Source organism: Anopheles nili, chromosome X (genome assembly GCF_943737925.1).
Source record: "Anopheles nili chromosome X, idAnoNiliSN_F5_01, whole genome shotgun sequence".
NCBI classification, from domain to species: domain Eukaryota; kingdom Metazoa; phylum Arthropoda; class Insecta; order Diptera; family Culicidae; genus Anopheles; species Anopheles nili.
Genome location: NC_071293.1, coordinates 3,145,514 through 3,163,127, shown reverse-complemented (window position 1 = coordinate 3,163,127; position 17,614 = coordinate 3,145,514). Strand labels below are relative to the sequence as shown.

Here is a 17,614-nt window from a genome sequence, read left to right as displayed (position 1 = left end):
ATACATCTCGCGATATCATCGGTTGAGCTAGTAATCTAAAACGCTAACATCTAGAATAGGGCACACGCAGACCGGCTGGCGCATCCTTCGACATGGGATACGCTTTTCCTGCTACTACCAAGCAACACTCGCTTCTGCAGACGATTGATGCCACCAGGGAAGATTCGCTCCTCGGAACCTGCTGCGTTACTTCTCGACGCCCAGCAACTTAGCAGCCTCAGACGCAGACGACAACAGCACCCGACTCAGGATACCTTGATCACTGATACCGAGCAGGTTGCCAATCAACTCCGAGTGCTGCTGCTGGAGCTGACCGTTGTGCGCCTGGTATTGGTGATGCCGTCTACCACCGGCAATGGCGGCCGGAGATATCGGGGCTGCTGCCGCAAAGACCTCCGGAGTGGCGGTCTCGGCTCCACGGGGACGACTAGAGGCGTGGTGGTATCGCAGCGCCGGGCTGGAGCACTCCGCGTCCTCATACTCATCGTCTGTGAGATCGGACCCACTGTTCGGCTCAAGCTCGTCGACATCCAAACCTGACAGGACGCTGCCACATCGCCCCGAGTGTCGCCGACTGGTGGTTGACGCCGGAGATCCTGAGGAGGTAGGTGAGTAGGACCCACCACCGTTCGAGGAGGAGTGCTTTTTGCGGTGACGCAACATGCTGTGTTTGAGCGTGAATCTCCGGTGACACACGTCACACTGGAAGGGTCGCTCGCCGGAATGCGTGCGCATGTGCCGTCTCAGGTCTTCCGTCGACCAGAAGCGACGCAAACAGAATGCGCAGATAACCTGTCGGCGTAGGCGGGAGAGAAGATGAAGGTGTAGAAAAATGCGCGCTTATTAGTAAAGCTCTCATGTTCGGTTCGCCCAACATGTGACGGCGATCGGGCAGGTCGGTCTCGCTCCCGAGCCTGACATCCGAGTGGTATTAAGGACTGACCTTAGACCTACCTTCCGATTGGCATAGTCGGGATACTTGCCACCGTTGTTGTTATTGTTGTTGTTGTTATTGGCACCGCTTTCGTCGTCATCGGGTGAGGCCGTGTGTGCCTCGCTTTCCGTCGCCGACGCAGCCGCCTCCAGCGAAACCTTCGTCATAAGGGTGGCGAACTCCTGCGGGTGTGCCTGCTTGATGTGCTCGAGACACGACACGCGATCTGCGGAAGAACCATCGCACAGGTGGCACTTGTACGGTAGATCCATCGACTGATCCTCTTTCGAGGTGTCTTCGTCGTCCTCCACATCCTCGCGGTTACGTGAATTAGCGTCATCTTCGTCGCCGTTCTCTTCCAGATCCCTGCGAAGGTGTTGAGGACGACCAAGCCCTCGTAGTTTGCGAGTCTCCTGATGCTCTGGCAGCTCACCTTCCCCACTACTATCGTCCTTTCCGAGCACAGCTCGTCGCTTGATGTTCTCTTCACTACCGGACTCGGCCGCGTCGATGCTTCGTTCTGCTACCTCTGGCTCAACGTGTGGAGTAGTGACGCCTTCAGCATCGCCTTGATCCTCTTTTGAAGACTTCAGCTCCCTTGGCTGGACCGTGTCGTCCTCCTCGTCGTCGGGCGCAACCTGCTGCCCAGGTTGCTTGAGAGCAGCAGCGGCTGATCGTGTGGAGGCACCCTTACCGGCAATCTTCTTGCACATGGCTTCAGCCACGGCGACCGGGATCGGTTCCGGTTTGGGATCAAGCAAATCGTCAATCGGCACCGGTATCGAGACGGCCGACTCCACATCACCGTGCTTGCGCAGTAGATGTCGATCGCAGTTTGATTTGGTTGTGAAAAGGAGCGTACACTGAGAGCACTTGAACGGTTTCTGTCCGGTGTGCGTCAGGATGTGACGCCGCAACGAGCTTGACCACGGGAACATCCGCTGGCAGTAGGGGCAACTGACACGATTCGGGGCCAGACTGTACGCCGACTTCTTCTTCTGTTGCTGATGCGAGAGTGCGACGGCTGACGGGTTGGGATCGTCCGTGCCGGAGTTATTGCTCTCAGATGCCGAACCGGATGCCACCAGACCCTCTTCATCACTGTGGTCCTGCGCTAGTGGAACCTGCACCTCCGGTCTGCTGCAAGACAAGTACGCAATCCATTAATGGAGCTGTTCTTCCCATAAGACAACTCAGCAACAGGTTGACTGAGACTCAACTTACCTGAAATAGCTATCCAGCGCGGGATTGGCGGCGTTGTCGAGTAACTTTGCAACCGGCACTAGGTCGCTGTTGCATCCGCTTTCATCGGCAACGGCCATATTGCCATTGTTGCTGCTGTTGCTAGCACCTCCAGCAGAGGACGGTTTCTTGGAGGTCGAAGGTGGCGCTGGTGTTGGGTATTTTGGAGGCTTGGCTGGTGAATTCTGTAACGCTTTAGTCACCTGTCCACAGTCATCGACGCCAATGTCATTGGTAGTTGAGCGGTTTTGTTCCAACTTTTGCTTCAGAATGCGATTTAGGCTTCCAGTCTCCTCACGATTCGCTTCCGGTTCTTGTGTAGATCCAGCTGATTTTACTTCGACAGTTCCTGGTTGTTCCTTTTCCGACTTTGGCGTCTTTAACGCACTCTCGCCTTCTTCATCTATGACGAGCTGCGCATCCTCCTCTTCTTCCACGTCGTCCTCGTCCTCTTCCTCTTCTTCGTTATGGCCTGCTTCTTGCTCACCTTTATCGTCCTCATCAGCGAGGTTCTTTGACGTTGGTTTCGGTTTTTCTCCATCCAAAGCCAAACGATTGAGCCCCTCTTCGTCATACTCGACACGTAACAGCTCAACATTATGTTCAAGATGTGGCTGCAGCCGACGTCGGCGACGTCGGTAGCGTTGGCTTACTATTGGCGTGGCATCATCATACTGCCTATCGACCCGTTCATCCTCCTCCTCATCTTCCTCCAGATCGCCAGGGATACGACAGACCATGCGACGATCTGCACGACTATAAAAGCCCGAAGCCAGCATCGGTGACTGCTTCTCTTGATCGTAATGATGATTTAGACGTTGCTGCTGATGCTGCGGAGGGTTCCACGGGCCAGCGCCCTGCACGATCATGTTGTGCAGCAGGGGATTCAGGTGGCTTGCCCCATCCTGGCTACCACCGCCACGCATGCCTCCTCCACCACCCTTGCCGGACTGTTGCGCTAAGATGGCGTACTTCACCTGTTCAGAAATTGCGCCTCCATTGCCTCCACTGTGCAGATTACCACCACCTCCACTGCCAAACGCGCCCTGCAGAGCGGCAGCAAGTGAACCCATCGAGTTGTTGGGCACCGTCACATTGGCACTATTGTTGCCACTACCTCCACCTCCTCCTCCTCCTCCTCCTCCTCCTCCTCCTCCTGTAGCATTATTGCCTGTGCCACTGCGTCGCATCAGGTGATGACCACCACGATGTCGTTGGGACCAGAACTGCGGGTGTTGCTGCTTGATGTGACGCTCCATGTTCGAGCGCAGCGTGAATCGAGCAGTGCAATGTTCGCACGCGAACGGACGTTCGGTACGGTAGCGTCTTTGCTTCTGCTTCGGCATTAGCACACCGTTCTTGATGACCATCTTGACAGGACCGATACCCGACGAACCTCCACCGGCCGCTGATAAAGGCGTTACGCCGAAGTTAGCTGATGTTGCTGCGGCGACAGCAGCCGCTACTACTGCAGCAGTAGCTGAAGCCTGTGAACTTCCGACTCCACCACTGCTGGAGTGCTGCATCGACAGCTGTTTCCCGATGCTGGTACTAGTGGAATTCGGTCCACCAGCGCCATTGCTACTGGCACTGCTGATCGGTGTTGACATGGGCGATGGCGATGAAGCCGTCAGCAGTTGCTGCTTCGAGGATGTGGAAGAGGCCGCCATCCCAGACAAGCAATCATTCGCCTTGGTGATACTGTTGGGCGGAGTGTCGGTGGATGGCGGAGGGTAGAATGGATTGACGAGTAGAGGATGATGTTGGTTACGCGCACTATAGGCTGCTGCTTTGGCAGTAGCATCTGCAGCTAGGTTTGACAGTACACCCAAACCAAAATCATTGCCCAACAACTCGCCAGGACCAGGCGCCAGCGAGCCAGCTAGCATGGGGTTTTGGAGGAAGGGCGCTGAGTGCACAGGAAACGAAGACATTTGCAGCGAGTTGTTCAGCTGGTACATTTGTAAGAACGGACCATATTTTGTAAAGGCTTCACGAAACAGCTGATACATGTGCTGCTGCTGAGCTAGATCTAGTTTGGACAGCTTCGGTAATTCTAGGCGACGTCCATCGGTGAGGTTTTCATCCTCGTCTACGTCGGTGTCCGGTTGAGGAACATGCAGATGGTGCTTATGTCCAATACCTGCTGCTGAATGTCTATTACCAGCAGTTGAACGATGTTCGCTTTCGCCACCGTTCACTGGCAGCAGGCTGCTCGTATCTTCGTCGTCTTCCTCTTCTTCCCCATCGGTGGATACCATTGGAATCGGTGTGGTGATGGGCGCTGACTTACCGATGGCCGAAACTGACGATTTCTTGCTGAGATCGAGCGCATCCATGCTCAAATCGATGGGGCGTGAGTGCGCGGTACTTGCAACCGGAGTCAAGGTCTTCGTTCTTTGTAGTAGCCCTTCCGTGGTGGTCAACTTCTTGCCTGTCACAATCGGAGTGTCATCCAGCGGCTGATCGTCTTCATCGTCCAGATAGTCCTCCTCTTGCGGTGGTGTCAGTTGATTCAATTTCTCCAGACTCTTCACTTGAATCTTTGCGGCGGCTACAGGTGCCCCGAACGCTCCACGATCACCTCCACCACTTGGTGGTGTCTGCAGCAGTAGGTTCGTATCAAGCATTGGATGGTGGTTTGTACCGGAAGCTGCCGCGGCGGCTACAAAGCTCAACGGCAACGGAGGAATAAGCATATCCTTAAGCTGTTGCGACGAGAGTGGAGTACTGCTACGCTCTGATAGAGATTGATCGTCCGGGTAAGAAGCGCTCGCCAGCATTGTCGGTGTGTATGCCCCATCCGCGGGTGGTGTGTTGAACAGCTGCAACTTTTTGAGTGGATCGTCACACGACGAATCCTCCGAAGGGTGGTAGATGATGGCGCGCTTAACATCGTCACGTGTGGTTCTGCCGTGTCGGTTACGCAAATGTCGCTCACAGTTCGCCTTGGTGGTAAAGGCGTAGTTGCAGAGGGCACATTCGTACGGTCGGTCACCGTTGTGCGTGCGCATGTGACGTATGAGCGTCGCCTTATCGCTGACCACGTACCGGCACATGTTGCACTGATACGGACCAGGTCCAGCCGCCGTCACGTGCAACCGGTTATGGCCTTTGAGTGCTCGCAGATTTGGAAAGATCGCTGTGCAGATGCGGCACGGAAACTGACCGCGCAGTTTCATGCGTCGAAACTCGACCGTGAACGCATCCTGTGCCTCCTCTGGCTCATCACGTGACCCTGTTGAGTTGGCGTACATGCCACCATCACTTCCGGCGCCATCTTTGCAAAGTGATCCATCCCCTAGCAGACCCGAGAGAGGAGTATGGCTTCCACCATCTAGCTGTCGCCCGAACAGGCCACCAGAGGACGCTACGTCGATGATCGACTGAATGTCGGCCAGGTCTTTGCTACTGTCGACCAAATGCTGCTGCTGCTGATGGTGTCCGTGGTAGAGCGCCATGTTCGAGGGACAGTAAAGTGGTAAGCCAGAGTGACTGGTGGTTGAAGCACCCGTGGGTGATGCAAGTGGTTCCTGCTTCAAGGTTGGCAGCGGAGATGAGAAGGATTTATCCAGCGATGAAGGTGTCGTAGGTGCCTCAGATAGCGTCCCCACCGAGCGGTTTTGTAGGTCCAGATTCGCGAAGAAGTCTTCCCGTCTCAGATGAGCTTGTTGCTGCTGTTGCTGATGATGGTTTCGATGGGTTTGCTGCTGCTCATCGTCTAGCAAACGAGCGCGACCTTCGTATGAGGAGCCCGCATCTGATCCGGATACATCAGAAGACTCTGAATCACTTGGGACGCGTTTGCGACGGCGACCTCCCCCATTACCGCCTCCTCCTCCTCCACCACCACTGCCCATGCAGCAATCAGCGGCATGCATAGAGAGAGTCTTGGAACAGGGAAACGCTCGATAACAGCGACCACACTCGTACTTCTGGCTTGTCACCGGCGTGCGGATGCTCTGCTCGCACAGGTTCTTCGCAATCAAGGGAAATTTCTCACTGGAAAAGTCGACGAACGTGAGATCCTTGAAGCCCGGTGTTATGTTCTGGTAGTTGTTGTTACTACAACGGTGCGCGTTCAATGCCTTGTGGCTGCGGAACACGATCTCGCAGTGTCGACACTTTGCTGGAATAGTCGGGTGCTCTCTATCGAGGTGTTGCTCGAGACTGAGCATACTCGCGAAGTCATTCCGGACGCACACCGGGCAGCAGAAGCGTTGTCCGCTCTCTACCACTGCACCTTCGAGCAGATTGTTGTTGATGGTGCGCACCTTGCGGTACTGCTGCTGACGGTCAACTCCACCTAGCCCCGCTTTACGCTTCCCGCCCAGCTCCTTCTCCTCGTAGTCGAACTCCTCTTCTTCATCCTGCTGCCGTTGCTCACGCTCCTTCCGACGACGCGAGGTTGCCTCCTCTTCCATCATTGCCATCTCTTCATCCTGCTGCCCATACTCGTCACCAATGAATAGTGTGAGCTTCTTCTTCTTCGGATGTCGATAGTCCTGCTCCTCATCATCGACCACCTCGTCGTCTTCCACGTCAGGATCTTCGTCCTTCTTCTTGCGATAATGCCGACTACTAGGTGGACCACTGAGGCTAGACCTTCCACTGTTGCTTCGGGCGGCAGACTTGCCACCTCCACTTCCATCTGATGATGAACCTCCACTGCCTCCTCCTCCTCCTCCAGCACCACTTCCATTACCACTGCTCACTACACCGGCTCCACCAGCATCACTCTCGAAGCTGTCCCGCCCAGACGGGTATTTGTGGGTGCGCATGTGCCGGTGCATGTTACCGTTGGTGGTGAACGTGAGACTGCAAAACTTGCAGTTAAACGGTCGCTCTCCCGTGTGCACCAACACATGCCGATCGAGTGACGACGCTGACGACAACGCCTTGCCGCAGATCTTACAGGTGAAGTTCGCAGATGCCACGGCTGTCGTCTCTGATTCCGGTTCCGCATTATGTAGCCGAATGTGGTCAGAAAAGGCACGTTGCGTAGGCGATGCACATTTGCAGATAGGACAGAGAAAACTTTGCTCGGTCGGTTCCCCAACAACACCTCCTCCTCTGACAGGCTGCTCTTCGTCTTCATCTTCCTCCTCTGATCGTCGAAGAGGCGCACCTGAGCTTCCACGTTTGCCCATAGGAGAAGTTGCAGATGCGGCCGCCGCAGCAGCAGCAGCCGCTTGGCGGCGTTGTTGCTGCAGCAACATTTCCGCTGTGGACTCCAGAGAACGCTTTCCGACTCCGCCAGCTCGGTTGCTGTTGTTGTTGGGCATCGTACTACTGTTGTTGTTGTTGTTGGCGCTGTTTAGCGTCTTGCGTCGCAACATGTCATCCATCAGCTGGTGCAGGTGTTCGCCACGCTGCTTGTTGGCCGTTGGAGTATGGTGGCTTTTGTTGCTACTGCTGCTGCTCCGGCGGTGCTGGCGTTGCTGCTGGTGATTATGGTGATTGTGCTGACCTTCAAATTTCGCTGTTCTAGCTTCACCACCACTCTCGTCTTCCTCTGCTCCACTGCCAGCTGTTGGAGAAGAGCGCTTGCTGACTTCTGGCAGAGGTACCTCCTCCTGCTCGTGGTTCATTTGTTGTTGTTCCATAGCGTCTGTTTGACTATCGGCCACCCGTACGTCGGTTGGATTCTCTGAGTCGCTGGTGTGGGATTCTGCCATCTCGGGTTTTTCGGCCTTTACTACCACGTGTGACGACTGCTTCTCAACATCAACCGTGGGGGATGAATCCGTTGCGTTGGTGGTCGCTACTCTACTACTGCAGGTATCCATTTTATGTTTTCGAGTATCCGATAGTCTAGTCCCCAGGCTTCTTACTTGGCAATCGTGGATTTTTTATTTAACTGAATTTGAGTGAAAGGTTGAAAAACATAAAAATCTATTAGGAAATCTGTGCTAGTACAACGAACGTTCTTGAATCTGAAATATCCTTATCGTCAATGATTAAGCAATATCCATAAAGTTACAAAGTAAACCGTTTACCAACAAAATCGATGAAAAAGACGATAAGATGAGCTATACACCATCTCCTACGGCAAATCACTTTTTAAAGTAGTATCTATACCCCTCCTCATCCCCCCCTCCTCTTCCATCCTCCCCCGCGTACGTTATTCATCTTTCCGTTGGACAAACAAGGAATGACGCCATTCCGATATGAGCCCCCATCGCAAAAAAAAAAAACTGGGTTCGATCTCAAAACTGCCACAATTCCAACGGCCACCGTTCGACCCCGAGGTCACACCCCGCAGAGCTCCACCATGTCGGGGGTCTTATCTTCTGCGACAAAACCGGCCAAGCGAGTGTGTGCGTGTCCAATAATCGATTCGTGCCAGCTCAATCTCTCATACACGACCAGCAGCACCGTTCAATGCTAAATTGCGCTGGGAAATAAAAGCAAGGAAAAAAAAAATTACACCCAGAGCAGAAAATCAGTGGAGATTAACGGGCCCCAAAACACGCTGGGGTTGCGCACACGCCCCGTCTGATGATGATGATGTTGCATGAGCAGCAAAATAAAATAATAAATTACCGCCGCAAAAGAAAAAGGCGAAACAACCACAGACGGGTACCATCAGCGCCGCCATCTTTGCGGATCAAGATGGATCAATGATAGTGCACAACACCTGAGAGGTTGATGCAGAGCATAGCTAGCAGAGAGGCAGCCACCCTCTGCGGTGTTACTGGACTTGATGGTTCAGCAGTATGTAGACCGCGTGTTTCTTTTTCTCTCATTTCCACTTATTTCACTGCGTCGTAGATGTATGACGGTATCCTCTCCTCTTATCGAGCAGCTAGCAGCAGCAGCAGTAGCAGCTCTCGCTGTGGTGGAAAGTATTCAAAAGGGTAGGAAGAGGGCCAGCAGTATCCTCTAAACACGAACCGCAGCACTAACAGACGACAACGGCCGATAACGATAAGCGCATACAAATTTGAACTTCATTTAGATGGTAATCACTCATGGCGGTTTGGGATGGCGGGGGGCAACAGATGAAGGTGGTGTGCCGGACGCACGGAAAAGCTGATGATAAATTGATGAGAATCAGCACCGAAATTGATGTTGATGATACCAAGAAACGTGCGGTTCCACGGCCAGTGGGTCGGACAATTTAGCTGCCAATGTCACGACTCTTCTAATGTGTTGGTCATCCACGCTAGCGACGCGGGAGGTTTAAATCTGGCCCTTAATCGTGCTGGAAAATGACCGAAACATGGCTGGGCCATCAAACGTTCAGGACTGAGAGCTTTGTTCGACTCACAGAGAGAACCAGAGAAGCTAAAATGGCTGCCTCGTCTAGGCTTTCTTCGAACCGTGCACGCACATTTCCTCTAACATCGCTGGGATTCGTCTTCAAAACTCCATTAGCGAAGGACGGCGGCATTAGGAAAATTAATTCCATTAAAACCCCCTCCCCCTCCTCCCTCTCCGCCTCTTCCTCTGCCTCCTCCAGTCAGATCGATGAATCAGATGTGGGAAAAAGAAGCGGCAAGGCAAGGAGCAAGTCTGAGCGAATACAGCAGAATAGCAATGCAGGAAACGCTTCGCTGACGCCACGCTCATCCTGACGAAGCATACGGTCGATCGAGCACGAAAGGGAAAAGACGTCCAGCAGTTCAACCTCCCCACCAGGTGTACACACCTCGCAGAAGGTACGTGAGAGCTTACCAGTCGTTATTTGGCCCCATGAGGGAACGTGAACACAGATAACACACGCTGCGAAAAAGAGGCGTCGTAAACCGCCACACTACGCGGGTCCCTTTCCCTTTTCAGATAGCTTTCCCGACCAACGGTGGAGAAGAGCATGCGAGAAAGGAGCGTCGTTGTAGAGACTACACAGAGGATTAGATGGCCTATTTTTTTTTTTGAGAGCGTAACAGAATCAACGTCACGCAATGATCCGGAGGTCGTCTCTCGGAAATCCTTACATCTCACATATACGTGCTTGTAAGTGTGTGTAGCCACCCCTCGTGCGTACTTCCGGTTGTGGTCCCCACCCCCTCCCTCCCCAGACTCACGTGCACTCGGATTTGAGGCGTATTGGGTTCCACGGAGCCGAGGACGAGAAAAATTGAGCTCCTTCTGCCGCGTGTCGAGGGCTTCCCTCTGTCACTGTCGAGAAACTACGGCTTTCCCGGGGATCATGACCGAGGACCTAGCGAGAAGAAGCCTTTCAGGACACACCCCACACTCCCATTCTCTCTCCTCCTCTCTCACTCTCTCGTGCCTGCAGTTTTCCAGTTACCAGAGCAGCGGTTCTTGTGCTTTCGATTTTCTCAGTGTGTTTGATAGCAGTCGGTCCGTGCTCTACTAGGGGTATCGGTTGCAGTAGTCCCCCGCGGGGTATTGCTACGGATATTGATTGGTGTTGCTCGTTGGGGTACAGGGAAGGAGCTGCTACTCTCGCGAGAAGCATTTTCCCGAAACCCTCCGAGGTGGTGGGCCGTTTTTCCATGAAGAACAAATCAGGAAGAACAGAAGCAGACCATCCTCTTGAGGTGTTTAGCGATGTGTTGGCGCAGAAGGACCATACGTACTACGTTAATATATGGCTTTGTCGTAGGGCTTCCCGCTACGTTTTAAGACAGATCCTCTCTTCTAGACACTACCTGCACTACACACATAGCAGTGAAGAAAAGTCGAGCTGACACTATGCAAATGTTGCAAATTGTTTGGGTTTGCATTGCCTCCTTTAGAGTCATTGCGTCTGCATTTCCATCCGTAAAATTATCAAACTAATATCTCATGCAAAGATCAATGTTAAAGCACTATATTCACATAGCTACGTACGAGTATCTCACGGTATCGAACATATAGGCGGTAGTGAAGAGGATGTTGGCTCTAGTGCTCGATTTTCCACTGCCTCAAACATGAGACCACTCTCGTCGCATAAATTCACATACACACATACACACAACACTCCAAACCAGCCAAACCTAGCGGTGTCAGAGGAGATCTCGAGACACGCTCCTTACAGGACGAGAACAAAGCTAAATTACCGAAGTAGAGCAACATCTGCTGCAAAGTGTTGTGCGCACGCAACCAGACACAATCCCTCCGTGGTAAGGACCCTTGGACCCATGCGGCTCCCAAAGAGCAACTGCCCTGCGCCCACACGCACGTACACTCGGGTGAAGGTAATCCCACAGACTGACCGAGCCCAACATCGAGACGACCGGTGTACTGCGTGTACGAGGCCGCCCCTCAGACCAGGGATGGCGGAAGGCCATCCGAGCCACACACACTGGAGAGAGCGAGAGAAAAAGCGCGTATGAGAGAGGGAGAAGGAGAGAGAACGCACACCCGAGATCAAAGCAGAGCGATCTCGGCCGTTATCCTGCGCACAGCAGCAGAGAGTAACGGTTGCAAAACCTTCTCCATTGGATGAGAAACCCTGCAAGAGAGGACTACGGAGTTTCGGAAGCACTCGGCTCCATTCGGTCGGTTTTCTCCCACCTAACAGCTATCTACGGTGTTGAGAGCGCACACTCCTCCTGTGTGCCATCGCGTGTACCTGACCTGAACCCTGAAGAAGCCCCCGGTGGTGGAGAGAACTCGCGCCCAATTCAATTATGGGTCCCTTGTGCGCGCGCTCCCGTGTGCACACGTGTGGAGGACGCGATGGAGCAGCCTACCCAGAGATGTCCTCACAGGCGTCCTCTGGCGAGACCTGGCTACATCTCACGCGAGCGCACCTCGAACGTGATGGTGGTGTGTTAGTGTTGTACCGCTCTGTCTCTTGGGCCATCTGTGGCATCGCACCACCCTTGCTGTTGGTTCCACACGATTGGCTGCTAGTTGGCGGTGCTTCTACTCCCAGGGATGTGGATCACCCTCCAATGTGAGATGAGAGCACTGAGGATTCCTCTCCTACTCGTACCAATCTCGAAAGAGCTGACTGCTGTTACATGTTACGCAGCTGTGGAGGCGAGATCGTCAACCCACGCCATCCTTGCTGCTGGAGAGTAATTCATCCAGCTTGCTTCCGCAACCAAACGCAGCACAATATGGCGGCGCAGCAGCAGCAAACGCAGCACAATATGGCGACGCAGCAGCAGCAGCAAACGGTAGCACCTTGCAGAGAGAGGGTTGTGAGCTCCGTTATTGCTGCTGTCTAGCAGGGATAAGGGAAAAGAGGACAGCTTTTATTTACCAACAGGGCGACGCAATATCGCGGTAGGTGTGCATCCACACGCTAGCCTTGCGTAATTCGTACCAAAAAGTGTAATAGAGAGAGGGAAAGAGAGAGCGAATGTGAGAAAGGAGCGAAAGACTGTAGCCGTCAGCGAACACAAAGCGCGACCCAAAACGGTTAGAGATATATTCGTAAAGATTCTCGCCTCCATTTTGCTTCCTTTTCACATACGAGACGCGATTTAATTCCCTCCCTGAATCGTTTTTATCTGTTTCATCCAATCTAGACGCTCTCTCCTGCCAAACGGTGCTGCTCGGAGGGTGGCTCGAAAACTTGGCCGCCTTGTGGGGGAGGGGACTCCCTTTCAACTACCCTTCCCTTTTTGGGCAACAAACCGACGCCTATAGAACGTAGGGAAGCGTAGCCGTTGCCACACACCACTACACACAAGCGGTGGAGGGTGTTGTAACCGATTGGAGTGTATCCCCGCTGCTTGTGCTGATCTAAAAGATGAGGACATATAAGAGGGTGAGTTGAAAGCACGAGAGAAAGAGAGAGAGAGAGAGAGAGAGAGAGAGCGAGATACATAAATATACACGGCTTATGAGAAGGGATTGCCCTCGCAGGCAGGCAGGCAGGCAGCAGGGAATGGACATGATGGGGGTGAAGAGAGTAAGTCAGAGAAGGGCAGAATGGTTCGCCGTCAGGAACAAGAATAAAAAAAAACCCACCCAACCGTAACGAGGCACGACACATCACCAGAAGGAAGGACGCCGACTGTTGGTTGTTTTCCATTTTTAAACAAATATTTCGAAAGGGTTGGAATTGGCGAACGGAAAGGCGCACGCACTGGTGTGAGAGCAAGAGAGCATATGCTTGAGTGAAACGGCCTGAGCGCGGTGTTGCAGGATTCGTACGGACGCAGGAAACACAAGAAAGGAGCTGTCATCATCATCCATACCTCTGGAGTTCACTCTCCCACACCCAGGCCCGCGTTGTTGTGTCGGTGTACCTCAGCTCTCGCACACAATCGCCACCCCTCTCTTCCGCTCATTTTCCGGTGTACAAATTGTGCAAACGTTAGTGAGGCACAAACGAGGTAAAAATCTTATTGATTGGTTACCACGGAAACGGGTCGGGACCACCACAGAAAGCCCAAATCCCCCTCTGTTTAGCCTTCTTCTCTTCTCGAAACAGGCGCCACGACGGATGTTCTGTATATCCTGGCGCAGAACACACACACACACAAACTCTCTCATGGAGATTCTGACGTAAAAGCGCCATTTTAAAGCCCTCTCGTGGTCAACTTGCGAAACACATCCACACAGCGTGAGTTCGGAAGAGCGATATGGCGCCAGTCTCCGAATCGTCAAAGGTGATCCGCACACAAACGGAAACAGAAAATACACAGACCCGCGAAAATGCTGCACCCCCATCCTCATACAGCTCACACCCTCAACCCCTAAGATAAGGGTTGCCAAAATGAACGAGACTCGTCCAGGTGAGTCATCCCCCGCTGTTTCTAACCCCAGCAGTTGATGTGGAACACCTTGATTGAGCGCTCTATCGATGGGTCTCTTTCTCTTCTTTTTTTTTCTCTCTCTCCCTCCTCCTCTCCCTTCCCCTCCCCCTATCCTCGCGCTTCTCCTTTATGGAGGTTGTCTGCTCCATTGCCAGCGTCTCGTCACACATCGCGAGTCTTAACACCGTCGTCGGACCGGTACACTTCCTTCCTATCGTCCCCGTCATTGGCGGCTGCTTCCTGCGAAAGGCGGAAAGCCGGTGCCAAGCGAAATCGAAGGTCAACGGAGGAGAAGCAGATGATAGCTGACTGATCACTCCGATGCTCATCATAGGCGAAAGGCTGCCGAATTGTACGAAGTGCCGAAAATGCGCCATTAGATCTTGATTTTGTGACGGGGAGAGGAGCACGTCAGGCTGTGGTGCTGTTGCTTCCTCTTTTGAAAAGTGTTAAGGTTTATATATCATGCACATTTTACAGAAATATAGACGTTTTCGTATTTAACATCTGCTGATCTTCTGTAAATCGATGAGTCTCGTCATTCTACCAACAGTTGAGTTTTCAGAACATCACTTATTTCTCTTTTTAGTACCTTCTCATTCTTCTTCTACCTCGTTTCTTCAGCCACTCTTCAACAAGAGACTTACAGAGTACAATAAAAAAAGAACAATTAAATAAATAAACCATCTCCCGCTACGAAGGAGGCCTCTCATAAATTTTGATGATGATCCTCCCTTCCCACGTTACCCACACCCTCTCCACCTCAACCTTTTAGAATGGCAATCGAAGACAAATCGAAGACACTCATTTTCTGTGCCCACATCGATGGATTTTCCACCCAAACGCTTCTCGTGCGAGGCGTTCGATTTTCTTGCTTGCCATTTTGCACGGTTCGAATCCTGCGCACACCGCAAAAACCGTATCTTACTCTCTACCGCTCTCGCAAAATGGCGGATACCTCCCCGGGGCAAAGATGGAGGTCTCTACTTCTCTCCGGTCGGGGGTTTTTGTGTGTGTTTTATCTCCACTGCATCCGATTTCTTCACCCAAATAGGTTCCCCTCCCCCTTAAAGGCTAGAAGGGGGCAGAGAGGTGTTGATTTTTTTTATCTGCAGATTTTATTACAGCCTGACCCTCGCTGTTCAGCAGCTTTAGGCGTATCATCGTTTCGCGCAGATGATTATTGATGGACATCGGGAGGGGCCATTCGCAACCTTCGAAAACGAGCCACGTTTTTATCGTAGCTTGGTGGCTTTTTTTTTGTTTTAGGATAATTTATTCGCATCGTGTCCATGAAACCTTCAATCCACCGCAGGTGATGGAAGCGCGCTCAAAGATGGAGAAGGATGATGATAGGGGGGAATTATAATCGATTGCCTTCGAAATATAGCGCCAAAATGGACGCACGAAGAGATTAGAACGGAATGATACGAAATCTGCGCAAAAAACAACGTATACACGTCATACAGCTTTCGTCCTTCGAATTACGACCAAAAATCGAGGTCCGCAGAATGACACGACCAACAATAACAGCAAAAATGACACCCACAATGACGCGTAAGTCCGAAGAACAGAAAAAAAAACAATAGCAATTATTGTACTTCATGCAGAAGTCCTGGTTGTGTTTTTTTTTGTTTTCATCTCTCTTTCTCGCTCGCCTCCACAGAGCGACCTAATCAAATTATGTGATTAGCTACCCCTCTTGGGCGAACAACCTTCACCGTTCGGCTCTACTCTGGTCAACAGATCAGCGGAACCTGCAGCTTTTGTATGCAGAAGCAAGCTCCTCCTCGCTAGTATTGATTTTAGATGCCACCTTCCCCGGCTGCAGCAGCGCAACCCAGGCGCAAGGAGTGGAGCACAAAAATAGGAAAACGAGCCTAAAATAAATAGAGCAGCTCACATCACACACACACACACACGCGCGCGCGTGGGCACATGAAAAAAAAACCCCAGCCATTGCTTCGGCTTTTCACCTTTCAGCTCCCCGGCGAGTGAAAGGTAAACACAGCAGTTTCGCGCGAAAGATGATGGGTGGCATTAAAATAAATAAAAAGGACATGCTCTGCAAATAAGGTATAAAAATAGACGCTTCAAAGTGGTTGGAATGATTACATCCACGCATCAGATGCCTTTTTTACCTTCCTTCTTTGAACATCCTTTTGAATTAAGCTAACCTTACAACTTTGTATTTAAATTTGCTTTCCTACAAATGCATCGCGACATTTGCAGGCAGATATACTTGTTTTATTTAACCTGTCAACAAATTTATCAACCACCAAAAGAGAGGAAAAAGATGAAAATGGAGCAATTCCTTGGGGATATATACACACTCTTGCACACACGCGCACACGCCGGAAATAGACGTTCTTTGTCTTTCTTTCGTAGCGTGTCTCGTGAGATATATAGCAGAGGTTCCTAACTACTTCCCAGCCCCCCTTCTGTAGATCCCTTTTCAAACCCCTCGCGCATCCCGACACCCGCTCTCCCATCAGCTGTTTCCGCGAAACGAAGCCGTTGAAGTCGCACAAACGTTTCATAATCATCCACCACCAAAAAAACCGCCTGTTTTGTCCTCCTGCAGTGGGGGCGTTGTCAGGCAAACAAGAACAAGGAACCACCACCCCGCCGTGTGTATCTCGTTCGACGGTGCACGGGTGTGTGTGTGTGTCTGAGGGGTGTGCGGTTGTTTCGGTCGATAAATCATCAGAGCACCCAAACCCCTCTGCGTGTGCTATCTGTGGCGCCCTTTATTTACTGCAACGGGATATATCCAGTGAGATCCCTCCTGCTAGGTTGCTACTGCTGCTGCTGCTGCTGCCAGGTGGAGGAGTAGGGTGAAAGATACGCACCGGGTCCTGAGCATGTGTGCGTGGATCAAGCACAAACCCCAACTGGCAAGTTTTCCGCCAGAGATGGGGAGATGAGCAGCAACGCAAAATGCGATAGGGGACGCACGGTTGTATGTGTGCGTCTGCAGCTTACCCTTACTAAGGCACAGGAGGGATTCGTTCCGTGCACTAGTAGCTAGTCCTTTTGCTTCTCGTCCCCACCGAGAGGACGGATCGATATGCGTTTGTATGTGTGTGTGTTGATGTGTGGGAGAGCGCGAGTGTATGTCCCCCTCGCTATGTGTCCCCTTCGGATTGCGCGTCTGATTTGCCGGAAAATTTCTTTCCCCCTTACCAGGTGAGGTAGAGAGGACACGTTGCGAAAGTGTGAGTAAACGAAATGGCACCATTTCCGGTCGGCATATGCGCGGTACTTGCTTGGGGTGGGGACGGGAAACCCTGTAGATGTTTCTCGTGCTTCTTTCCTGCCCAGATCTCAACGCAAAAGGATCACGAGAGGCAGGTGGATGGATGGCGCGTGAAGGAGTCAAACAAAATGGCGGATTTTGTTCGACGGCGTTAAGAGCTGTAAAAATGGGGATGCTCAATAAAACTCTGTAAGAACGTTTGTGTAACATTCTTCTACCCAGAATAGACCTTTGCTGGTTTAGGAAAGTAGATCTTATCCTATTACCGCAACATTGACGTCCTGGAGACATTTTATGGTGGAACTTCCACTTCCGTCTCATCGAGACCTTCCACCCTCTCTAACGTATGGTTACAAACCCCAACAAGGACACGTTTCCCAACACGTCATGTGACCGTGGGTGACTCATGTAATCAACCACTCAACCTCTTTGAACCTCCGGTAGGGGGTTGGAATCTGTTTTCCGTTTAGTGCAGCTGGAAAACGGACCAAGCCGGATATCTCCCCCTAG

General features: G+C 52.1%; 1 protein-coding gene across 1 annotated transcript; it reads right to left on the bottom strand.

The window, feature by feature from the left end:
• Window positions 1-186: 186 nt before the first annotated feature.
• Window positions 187-7,965, bottom strand: LOC128728449 (uncharacterized). Its single transcript, XM_053822076.1, has 4 exons — window positions 3,360-7,965; window positions 2,159-3,311; window positions 955-2,074; window positions 187-792 (listed from the first exon to the last, which is right to left on the bottom strand). The coding sequence occupies exons 1-4, from the start codon at window positions 7,963-7,965 to the stop codon at window positions 187-189; spliced, it is 7,485 nt and encodes a 2,494-aa protein (XP_053678051.1).
• Window positions 7,966-17,614: the final 9,649 nt, after the last annotated feature.

What these genes read in the sequence shown, in the direction of transcription:
- LOC128728449 (XM_053822076.1), bottom strand. Translation starts at nt 7,965, where the DNA reads ATGGATACCTGCAGTAGTAGAGTAGCGACCACCAACGCAACGGATTCA. An exon ending in TGGTCATCACCTGATGCGAC is followed by an intron (nt 3,312 to 3,359) that starts GCAGTGGCACAG and finishes GAGGAGGAGGAG; the next exon opens with GAGGAGGAGGAGGTGGAGGT. An exon ending in GCGCTGGATAGCTATTTCAG is followed by an intron (nt 2,075 to 2,158) that starts GTAAGTTGAGTC and finishes CTTGTCTTGCAG; the next exon opens with CAGACCGGAGGTGCAGGTTC.